General features: G+C 41.0%; 1 protein-coding gene across 1 annotated transcript in view; it reads right to left on the bottom strand.

Annotated features, from left to right (window-relative positions):
* pxnb (paxillin b) overlaps window positions 1–12,488 on the bottom strand; it is a 144,949-nt gene that overhangs the window by 56,564 nt on the left and 75,897 nt on the right. The window contains exon 2 of the mRNA XM_034169711.1: window positions 9,863–10,059. Within this exon, the coding sequence (XP_034025602.1) occupies window positions 9,863–10,059 (197 nt within the window). The remainder of the gene's footprint in view (window positions 1–9,862; window positions 10,060–12,488) is intronic.

The raw sequence follows: 12,488 nt of genomic DNA, 5'->3' as shown, positions 1-12,488 counted from the left end.
CACAGGTGGGGAGACGAGTGCACAGAGAAATAAAAGGAAAGCTATGCAGGAACCACATAAACAGAACCCCAAAAGTACCCCCCCCCCGCCCCACCCCACAGCTGGCACATGAGAGCCCCCCCCCCCCCCCCCCAAAAAAAATGGAGGAATCAGAAAAAAGAAAAAAGAAAAAAAAGAACATGGAACAAGCACGGGAAGACAAACCAAGACAACACCCCCCCCCCCCCCCCCCCAAAAAAAAAACCCCCACACACACACACTCAGACCAGTGTGCATTACTCCGGTGACCTTGATTCACACACACAGAGTAAACATATCATACACAGAGTGCAACGACCAACCCCTGGCAAAGTGGGAGCTGATTTATCCCATCCTGTCTATGGCTGATGCTGAGACCCTGATTCATACGTTTGCCTCTTCTAGTTTGGACTACTGCAATGTTCTATTTTCTGATTTACCGTATTTCAGCATTAAGGGTCTCCAATTGGTTCAAAATGCTGCTGCCAGACTTTTACACAAAGCAGAAAGTATGACCACATTACACCCATTTTGGCATCTCTTCACTGGCTTCCTGTTCCTGTGAGATCAGATTTTAAGGTTCTGCTACTAGCCTATAAAATTGTTCACGGACTGGCACCTCCCTACCTAGCTGACCTAATTAAACCCTACGTACCGGCTTGGGCTCTGCAGTCTCAGGGTGCAGTACTACTTTGTGTCCCTAGGGTGAATAAAAATCTGCGGGTCACAGAGCTTTCTCTTATTGTGCCCCTGTTCTGTGGAATGATCCCCCTGCATCAATAAAACAGTCAGATTCTGTAGAGACTTTCAAGTCCAGACTTAAGATGCACTTATTTTCCCTTTCATATGGCTAGCATACCAGCATAGTATGATACTATGCTTTTTACTCTTAATTCATTTTATTAGGAAATGGAGCAGGCTGCGGCCTCAACTTTATCTAAAGTTTGGGTCTTTTCATGAAGCTTAGTGCTAGTGTGAGTCCTACGTATGTGGGAGTGTGTGTCATGCGTTTCTGGTCTGCTTGCATGCGTGTGTTGTGAGTCGTGTGTATGTGGGAGTGCGTGTCATCTGTTTCTGGTCTGCTTGCATGTATGTGTTGTGAGTCGTGTGTATGTGGGAGTGCATGTCATCTGTTTCTGGTCTGCTTGCATGTATGTGTGGTGTGCCCAATCCTGACACACCACACATGCACCCCACAAAGATTACATGAACACTGTCATCTACTGGATGAGAGTGTGAATACCAGTTGCCACACATTCGCTATATGTGCTGAATCACATTTAAACAGAATTTTCAGTTTTCAAATTGACTTTTTTTTTTTTTTTACAATATATACAGATTTATTTGTAAAAAAAACAACACACGTTACAGTAACGTGTGTTGGATTTTACATATAAATAAACCAACCACTGATAACAGGAAGCTCATTTTCCTATAATGCCTTTTGGCATGTGTGTCTGTAAACACTCAAACCTTCACAATTAGTGCATTACTTAAGCTAAAACATATAGCTGATATTTTCACTTTGCAAAACGACAGAGGTGATGTTAATTTCGATAACCTGTCCGAATTAGTTTGTTTAAAATTTTAACCATAAGTCAAAACTGCCTTGCTGTGCATGTCTCCTGCGACACGTCTATAAGACTGTTTATCTTTTTTTCTTCTCTTCATTTCTCTCTGGTAGCCAGTTCTCCTCTGCAGGCAGAGGACTGAGCTCTAACTAGCTGTCTGCTACAAAACACGTAACAGGCAGGAACTAAAGTGCATGGTATGAGACATCACAAATGTTTTTAACTGTTAAGCTTTATTCACTATGCCCGCAAAAAGATATTATCGGTCTAAAAGTGATCAGAACCAAATTTAGAGGATGTTAATTGGTCCGCTGATGGTTTTCAAAGTTAGATGAAAAGCTAATCAGCTAACAAAAAAGCTAGCTTTGCTAATTAGCAGTTAGAAGATTAGCGGAACTGTGCCCATCACTGAGTATTTGTTTTTTTTTTAAACAATGTCCATTTTTTGTCTATTTATGGTTCCCACAGTCTCAATCTGGGCATTAATTTTTCCATTAAGAAAATGGTCCTCTATCGTTGTGATTCATTGGTCCTTTGATGGTACGTCCACCTTTCCCCACTACCTCATTATACATTTCCTTGTTGCTATTAACATTACCTTTACCAAACATTCATCAATGGTGCCATCTCAGAAATTATTCAAATAAAGCAATTCAGATTTCAATGGAATTACATATCCCAAAACTTGATACAGAACATCTTCCCACATTCTATCCAGCATTCCTGATGCATCTGCAGTTGTTTCCTTTTTAACTTGGGTGTAATAAAGAATCTATCAATTTTTTCCAGGAAAAATTCCTCCATGTCCAAGAGCGAGTAGCTGTACAATGAAATTTCCACGTCAAGATAATCCATAATGAATTTCTATTTTACATTTTTTTCCCCGTTTTATTTTCACTTCTTGAGTTGAATGCTTATCAGCCTTCATCAGTGTTTTATATAATGCAGAGATTATCCTAATATTGCTGCCTTTGTAAGCTTTAGTCATTATTTGCACTACTTCACTCTCCTTCGTGGAGGGACTCACCTGTACTTCTTTTTATAATCATCTCTTATTTGGAGATATTGGAAAAAGTCATGTTTTCAAATTGATATTTTTATGTCAGACTTTGGAAACGCTCTGTCTCCCCATTATTCTCTAAAATACACCAGGCTGTGACTCCCTTAGGTATCCAATATTTATAATTTTGGTCCAATTTTGCTGGCATACATTTATTATCATATGCTATACATCTAAATGTTTTTGCCTGTTTTCGAATTTTGTACTTCCGAAGCATTCTATACCAATTGCTGAGTGTGTGTTTAGTTATTGCATCCAGATAGCTTTTATTTTGTTCAAAAATATCTTTGTGCCCAAGGAAGTTTTGAATCGGCTGATCCACCATTCTACAACCCCTGGCAAAAATTATGGAATCACTGGCCTCGGAGGATGTTTATTCAGTTGTTTAATTTTGTAGAAAAAAGCAGATCACAGATATGACACAAAACTAAAGTCATTTCAAATGGCAACTTTCTGGCTTTAAGAAACACTAGAAGAAATCAGGAAAAAAAAATTGTGGCAGTCAGTAACGGTTACTTTTTTAGACCAAGCAGAGGAAAAAATATGGAATCACTCAATTCTGAGGAATAAATTGGATTAAGATCCGGACTATTTGCAGGCCATGACATTGACCCTATGTGTCTTTTTGCAAGGAATGTTTTCACAGTTTTTGCTCTATGGCAAGATGCATTATCATCTTGAAAAATAATTTCATCATCCCCAAACATCCTTTCAATTGATGGAATAAGAAAAGTGTCCACAATATCAATGTAAACTTGTGCATTTATTGATGATGTAATGACAGCCATCTCCCCAGTGCCTTTACCTGACATGCAGCCCCATATCATCAGTGACTGTGGAAATTTACATGTTCTCTTCAGGCAGTCATCTTTATAAATCTCATTGGAACGGCACCAAACAAAAGTTCCAGCATCATCACCTTGCCCAATGCAGATTCGAGATTCATCACTGAATATGACTTTCATCCAGTCATCCACAGTCCACGACTCCTTTTCCTTAGCCCATTGTAACCTTGTTTTCTTCTGTTTAGCTGTTAATGATGGCTTTCGTTTAGCTTTTCTGTATGTAAATCCCATTTCCTTTAGGCGGTTTCTTACAGTTCGGTCACAGACGTTGACTCCAGTTTCCTCCCATTCGTTCCTCATTTATTTTGTTGTGCATTTTCAATTTGAGACATATTGCTTTAAGTTTTCTGTCTTGACGCTTTGATGTCTTCCTTGGTCTACCAGTATGTTTGCCTTTAACAACCTTCACATGTTGTTTGTATTTGGTCCAGAGTTTAGACACAGCTGACTGTGAACAACCAACATCTTTTGCAACATTGCGTGATGATTTACCCTCTTTTAAGAGTTTGATAATGCTCTCCTTTGTTTCAATTGACATCTCTCGTGTTGGAGCCATGATTCATGTCAGTCCACTTGGTGCAACAGCTCTCCAAGGTGTGATCACTCCTTTTTAGATGCAGACTAACGAGCAGATCTGATCTGATGCAGGTGTTAGTTTTGGGGATGAAAATTTACAGGGTGATTCCATAATTTTTGCCAGGGGTTGTAGTTTCAATGCTTTTCCACTTACCACAGTAATATGGATTACACTAGTCATATATATATATATTTTAGTTGCACTGCATAAAAATATTCTTTCAACCTCAGTAATGCCATCCCTCCATTCTCTCTGGGTAGTTGGAGAGTTCCATACTTCACTCTAGGATTCTTGCTATCCCAAATAAACCTGTGTATTATTCTATCCCATGTTGTAAATTGGGTTTCCGTGATCTCTAATGGCAAGACCTGGAATAAATAGAGAAATTTAGGCAGGATATTAAATTGAACTATTTTGACCTTGGAACTCAAGTCCAAGGGTAGAGTGGCCCATCTTTCTATATATTTTTGTATATTTTCCTGGACTTGCGATTTTTTTTTAATTATTATTGGTATCTAAAAAAATCTTGGGTTACTATCACTCCCAGGTATTTGATTGATTCCATTTCGGAAATGTTTTTGTAGAATTTTTTCATATATTAAACATTTTAGAATCTGAGTTTTGGAAATATTTATTTTATATCCAGATAAATATACAAATGTTTCCAAGAGCTTTATCAAACTGGGTAATGATGCATTGGGTTGTTCAAGTAATACTATGACATCATCAGCAAAAAGCCCAATTTTATGTTCTACTTCATTTATTACTTTTATGCCCCGCGCAGAGCTTGTGGGGGCATAAAAATAATGGAAGGACGGACGGACAACATTAGCTTACAACCCTATCTGGGTTGTCCGTCCATCAGTTCGTCTGTCCGTCCGTCCATCTGTCCAACCGCAATTCGTTCACCGCAACGTAGCTCGGCACCTATTGCTTGCAAAAACTTCATGTTTGGTGGGTACATACCTTGGAAGAGTACTTTGCATGGGTTCAAAGGCCAGTGACCTTGACCTACTTTTCAAGGTCACCAGTGGTCACAATTGTCAAATCCTTCGCTGCAACATAGCTTCACACCTATTGCTTGCAGAAACTTCATATTTGGTGGGTACATACCTTGGAGGAGTACTTCGCATGGGTTCAAAGGCCAGTGACCTTGATCTACTTTTTAAGGTCACAACTGTCAAATCCTTTGCCGCAAGGTAGCTTCGCACCTATTTCACACAGAAACTTCATATTTGGTGGGTACATGCCTTGGAGGAGTACTTCGCATGGGTTCAAAGGCCAGTGACCTTGACCTACTTTTCAAGGTCACCAATGGTCACAACTGTCAAATCCTTTGCCACAAAGTAGCCCGGCACCTACTGCTCGCAGAAACTTCATATTTGGTGGGTACATACCTTGGAAGAGTACTTTGCATGGGTTCAAAGGCCAGTGACCTTGACCTACTTTTCAAGGTCACCAGTGGTCACAATTGTCAAATCCTTCGCTGCAACATAGCTTCACACCTATTGCTTGCAGAAACTTCATATTTGGTGGGTACATACCTTGGAGGAGTACTTCGCATGGGTTCAAAGGCCAGTGACCTTGATCTACTTTTTAAGGTCACAACTGTCAAATCCTTTGCCGCAAGGTAGCTTCGCACCTATTTCACACAGAAACTTCATATTTGGTGGGTACATGCCTTGGAGGAGTACTTCGCATGGGTTCAAAGGCCAGTGACCTTGACCTACTTTTCAAGGTCACCAATGGTCACAACTGTCAAATCCTTTGCCACAAAGTAGCCCGGCACCTACTGCTCACAGAAACTTCATATTTGGTGGGTACATGCCTTGGAGGAGTACTTCACATGTGTTCAAAGGCCAGTGACCTTGACCTACTTTTCAAGGTCACCAATGGTTGCATTTGTTTTGAACGCTGGCAAGCATGACCGACTTTTTATGGTCACTGTCACATCCTCTAAATAAATATTATGCCAATCTCCAATTTTTTCATTGTATACAGTTTACATCAAACACATAAGGCTTCAACCAAATACCCACCCCATACAAGTACATATTACTGCACTTTGCATGGAAAATAATACTGCGCGCGGGGCATTTCGTGATGAATGTCTCTAGGTATTCTGGCAGTTGGTTGACTATACAAAGTTTTAAAAATCCCTACTGATTTATTGTTAAACCCATTCTTTCTAAATCTAGATATAAAATTAATACAGTCAAACACCTTTTCTGCATCTATGCTCATTAGAACTATGCTCCTTTTCTCTTTCTGTGCCCTCTCTACTATATGTAGGGTTTCCTAATATTATTGTATGTCTGGCGCCCTTGTATAAATCCCGTCTGATCCTTGTCAATTAGTTCTGATAGATTATTGATGTGTATATTTTATAGTCTATAGAAAGCAATCTTAGTGATTTGTGTAATGTAAAGGTCAACGGGCAGTGTGAGGTTGAAGATCACCCCAAGGCTCCTCACTTCATCACTGTAATGTACAATATACAAGTCTAGGTTTAGCATTAGCTGTTCAAACTGATGTCTATGTCTCACAGGACCAAGGACCATCATTTCAGTTTTGTCTGAATTAAAAAGCAAGAATTTCCATCCAGCTTCTCCCCCCAGCAACGCAATCGTCTTAATGGCTGTGAGATTACCTGCAGTTATCAGCTTGGACAGTTGTGTCGTCAGTGTAATAATTAAAAGTAATCCCATAGTGTCAATATCAGCCCAAGGGGTCCTATATATAGAGAGAAAAGCAGGGGGCCTAAAACAGACCCTTGTGGAACCCATATTTCATGGGGACAAGATCTGAAACGTTATTGTACAGGATACAATAAAAGGGGCTGGTTAAGTAGGCTGTCTACCACACGGACATTTCCAGCAATCCCACAGTGGTTCTCAAGCCTATCCAGTAGTATACAATGATCCGCCATGTCAAACGCAGCACTGAGCTCTAACAGTCGCAGAACCATACTGGCGTCCAAATCCATTGCAAGCAGAGGGTCATTTACCACTTTAGTAAGAGCTGTTTCATTGGAATGGTGTATTATAAATGTAAACTGCAGTGGCTCAAAGAGGTTATTTTCAGTAAGGTGGTCCACAAGCTGCTGTGAGATGATTTGTCAAGCATTTTAGAGCAAAACGATACGTTCAATGTCTGTCTATAGTTTTTCAGTAAACCGGGGTCAGGGTTAGATTTCTTAAGGACTGGTTTAATCACAGTGGATTTAAAACATTTAGGAACAGAACCCAAGGTCCCAAATCCCAAGGTCACAGATCCTTAAACAGCTTAGTCAGCATTGGGTCAAAAACTGTAAACATAATAAATGAGTGATCTGAAACCACGGATATAAGGGAAACAATGTCAATGCTTAAAATCATAATACCACGAGCAAGGACAGAATCCTGGGCATTCCTGCTAATGTGGGTCAATCCCTGGAGGCATGGATATGACAAAGTAACATGTCTGGATTTTTTTGCTGTTATCTAAACTGTACATGGTAGCCTGAATGTAGCAGAGAACCAAATCTTCAAATAAGCTATATTTGGGACCCCCACAAGCCATTAAACTAAACCCAGACATATGAATTAAAGAGACAATTCCACTTTGCTTTGTATCACAAGAAATGTGACATACTTCATTTAAAGGGAGGAGGACATTAGGTTTCAACCAGATTTCAAATAAACCAATCATGTTTAAGCGATGTTCCATAATATTAGATCATGTATCAGTAATGATTTTGAGGACAGTGCCCTTATGATAATGGAGGCTAAGGACCTTAATAGTGTTGGCATTTTGAGATCAGAATTTGGGGGAGGTTCTAGCTGAATGTATGGAAGATGCCTCAGATTAGGTTTAGCTTTACAAAGTTCCACATGGGCTGAAGGTAGCAGACACAGAATTTTTGAATATGCTGCAGAATCAGCCGATGTGGTACCCTCAGTTATAGTATTATCCAATGTAGTAACCGGCATTAAATTAGCAAAAAAAAAAAAAAAGACCCTCTACGCCCTTTATGGGTATGACTACAGAAACACTTGGTGCAACAGTTCTCCAAGGTGTGATCACTCTTTTTTAGATGCAGACTAACAAGCAGATCTGATTTGATGCAGGTGTTAGTTTTGGGGATGAAAATTTACAGGGTGATTCCATAATTTATTCCTCAGAATTGAGTGAGTCCATATTTTTTTCCCACTGCTTGGTCTAAAAAAGTAACCATTACTGACTGCCACAATTTTTTTTCCTGATTTCTTATAGTGTTTCTTAAAGCCAGAAAGTTGCCATTTGAAATGACTTTAGTTTTGTGTCATGTCTGATCTGCTTTTTTCCTACAAAATTAAACAACTGAATGAACATCCTCCGAGGCCGGTGATTCCATAATTTTTGACAGGGGTTGTAATAACCTGGATGGTCTTTTTCCTCTTTTGTCCAGAAGACACGACGTCCATGATTTCCAAAAACAATTTGAAATGTGGACTCATCAGACCACAGCACACTTTTCCACTTTGCGTCTGTCCATTTCAAATGAGCTCGAGCCCAGAGAAGGCAGTGGCGTTTCTGGATGTTGTTGATGTATGGCTTTCACTTTGCATGGTAGAGTTTTAACTTGCACTTGTAGATGAAGCGACAAACTGTGTTAACTGACAATGGTTTTATGAAGTGTTCCTGAGCCCACGCGATAAGATCCTTTACACAATGATGTCGGTTTTAATGCAGTGCTGCCTGAGGGATCGAAGGTGATGGGATTCAATGTTGGTTTCCGGCCTTGCCACTTACATGTAGAAAGTTCTCCAGATTCTCTGAATCTTCTGAATATATTATGGACTGTAAATGATGATGATGGAATCCATAAATTCCTTGCAATTGAACATTCAGAAACATTGTTCTTTAAACTGTTGGACTATTTTTTCATGTAGTAGTTCACCAAGTGGTGATCTTCGCCCCATCTTTGCTTGTGAATGGCTGAGATTTTGGGGACGCTCCTTTTATACCCAATCATGACACTCACAATTAGTGTCCTCAGTTCTACTAATTCAAGCAGAGTGGTCATAGATCCAACCAGAATTATGCCAGAAGCTTGTTGATGGTTACCAAAAGCATCTGGCTGAGGTCAGCTTGCTAAGGAACATTTAACAAAAATAACAGTGGTGGTGTATGTACATTTCTGATCCTGTCTATATAATTTTGACCCTGTGTGGAGTAGAGAAGATACAAAAAAATTAAAACTTCACCAAATTCTTGTTTTTTTAAGTCATTAATGATGTATGCTGTACAATGATTCCACTCTGGCAAAACAACAGTTCAAAGACATCATTAAAAGCCCTAAATTACCATGACACTCATGCCCATGATGAATGTATGTACACATCTGACCACAACTTCAGGTTTACACCGTAGCAAGTAAAAGGAAGTTCTTTTGGCTTCTTCCTTGATGCTTGCGGGTCACCACAGAAGATCTGATGTGGATCTGCATGGGGTTGATTTGGCACGAGTTACACCAGATACCCTTCCTGGCACAACTTCCCCTTACAGAGAATGGGCATGGGGTGGGGGGTCCTTGAACCTGTAACCTTCTTTTGCTGGAAGCAAGTGTATTAACCACTTGGCCACTACACAGCCTGCTTGTGTCTTGGTGGTTAATGAGCCAGTTATCTTGCAAACTGTGGTCAGCTAGCAAAAGGAGCCTTGTTAGCACACACAAACACTATAAAGTAGTGTTTCTGTGTATTTTCTCCTGGTTCACAAAAACAAATGGCAAAAGTTAAATTTTATACCGTGATCTAGCACAGCCAACCTGTTGAGAGGAGTGGTGCGAGTCAAGTGGCTCGATCAGGGAACCATTTAGAGTTTCAGCTGAAGGTGGGGGAGGAGCCAACCCATCCGGGAAGGAGTGACCTCCAGTTGGGATCGAGTACGGGGTCTCATCTGGCAAGAAGACCGGTCGTTTTGAGATATGGGATGTGGTTGATTCCAGGTCTGCCAACAATGCATCTGAAATAGAGGATGTTAGTTACAGAGTGGACTAAAAACAAAAATAGTTCCCAAAAGAAATCACATACAATGTAAAAGCACAGCTACGTAATGTGCATATAAATAATCATTACAGCTTGTTTTTAAAAGTCAGAATATGTAGATTCAATGTTCCCAGACTCTAAGGTGAAACCTTCAAACTGATTTCATTCCAGAAAAAGTCAGACAAAACAAGAAGCTTAAGAACCTTGTCTCCTTGAATATCTGCCCCACAATAATGACTGACTGTCCATAAAATAACAAATATCTTTATCTAGTGACAGGGAAGGGAAAAGAAGCCAATGAGACATTGCCCCAGTTTTGGGGGAACAACATCCAAATTGAGGAAATGTGAGTGAGTGTGTGTGTGTGTGTGTTTCTGTGTTCCGCACAGCCATGAGCTCGGGGGAAGCAGCAGGGCAGAGGCAAGGGGGGTGGTAGGGGAAGGGGCATGCGTCATGTGTGCAGATGACATGAGTTCGTATCAGTCAGATGAGTTTGTATCAGTTTCTGTCAGTGTATGCATAATGTCTGGAGTTGGCTTGACAACATCAGACTGTAGGGGAGGGCCGAAGATGAGAGGACAGCCGAATGGTTCACCAAGGCTGTAGAAATTCTTCTGGAGGAAAACAGCAGGGAGTTTGACCTTCAGAGGCTGATAAGCCTGCCATGTTTAGGGTTGAGCAGAGAAACACATTTGTAGCTCCTCTGAAAGACCAAATACAATTTATGAGTATTACCTGGTCTCCGACATCTTCCTTTGTAAGGCGTACATTTGCTCCGAGATGTTATCCAACCTATGTCTGAGTTCAAGGGTTAACACAGTCTGAGACTGTATTGTCTTGCCCAACTCAATCATGAGGGGTCATGGTTCTGGTAGCAGCTGTCTTGCCAATTCTCCCATAGGTTAGGGCAACACATAAACCAATAAGCCAGCCCTCCCACAATAAAACCAAATATAAATAAGTCTTTGACGTCCTCCACAGAGAGTCATACCAATCACGCAACATGTCACTTCTCCCAGGTTTTGAGAACATAGCATGTGGGGTAGGTTCCATCTGGGCCCACAGGGTCCCCAGCCCCGATTTCCTTGTTGAAAAAATGGTGTCAATAGCGTTCAGAGACCAGCTGATCAATTTCATGGTTAATCTAAATATATAAATATAGTTCAAAGAATTCAGTCTGGTGAAGTTGGGACTTTTGAAGGTTGGAGCAGAGATAGAAAAGCACAGAGAAAGAGGAGAGAGGAGATGCAACTGCCCTCGCCGGAGTCTTAAGCACATATTATATACGAGGTCTATTAGAAAAGTATCCGACCTTATTATTTTTTTCAAAAACCATATGGCTTTGAATCACGTGTGATTACATCAGACATGCTTGAACCCTCGTGGGCATGCAAGAGTTTTTTCACGCCTGTCGGTTACATCATTCGCCTGTGGGCAGTCTTTGAGTGAGGAGTGGCCCACCCTCTCGTCGATTTTTTCATTGTTTAGGAATGGCTCAGAGACTGCTGCTTTGTTTGATCAAAATTTTTTCAAAACTGTAAGGCACAACTGAGTGGACACCATTTGATAAATTCAGCTGGTTTTCGGTAAAAATTTTAACGGCTGATGAGAGATTTTGGTCTGGTAGTGTCGCCGTAAGGACGGCCCACGGCGCCTGATGGCGATCTGCGCTTCGAGGCGGCAGCGTCTCGCCGTTTCAAGTTGAAAACTTTCACATTTCAGGCTCTGTTGACCCAGTAAGTTGTCAGAGAACAGAGAACTTTCAGAAGAAGTCAGCATGAGGAGTTTATTCGGACACTCCATTGTTAACGGACATTTTGTAATGAAAGAACGTGCGGGCAGAGTCGCATGTCGGGCCGGACCCGACCGCGGGGGGTTGCGACAGGAATAACACCTCCGTTGGAAACCTTAACGGGCAAGTTGGAACATGCCCAAGCTGTTAAACAGTTTCTCAGTTACTCACTTGTTGAAAGCCATCAAAAGCCGCCTGAATTTTACAAATGGTTTTCAACACGGAGGTGTTTTTCCTGTCGCGGCGCACACAGATTTTTGCGCGCACGTCTTTCATTAAAAAATGTCCTTAAACAGTGGAATGTCCGCATAAAGTCCTCATGCTGGCCTCTTCTGAATCTTCTCTGTTCTCTCACAACGTCCTGGGTGAATTAAGCCTTAAATTAGGATGTTTTCAGGTCGAAACAGGCCGACGACGGCACCTGGAAGTGCTGCACGACGTCCTGCTCCGTGGAAAGTCCTTACACCGACAGAAACACCCCATAATCTCTCATCAGCCGTTAAACTTTTCACCGAAAACCATCTTAATTTCTCAAATAGTGTCCACTCGGATATTCCTCACAGGTCCAGAAAAAAATTTGATAAAGCAACGCGCGCCATCTCGAGCAGCGTGTG

The sequence above is a fragment of the Thalassophryne amazonica genome, chromosome 5, assembly GCF_902500255.1.
Source record: "Thalassophryne amazonica chromosome 5, fThaAma1.1, whole genome shotgun sequence".
In the NCBI taxonomy this organism is placed as follows: domain Eukaryota; kingdom Metazoa; phylum Chordata; class Actinopteri; order Batrachoidiformes; family Batrachoididae; genus Thalassophryne; species Thalassophryne amazonica.
The sequence above is the reverse complement of the archived record's forward strand: the minus strand, read 5'-3'. Positions and strand labels throughout refer to the sequence as shown.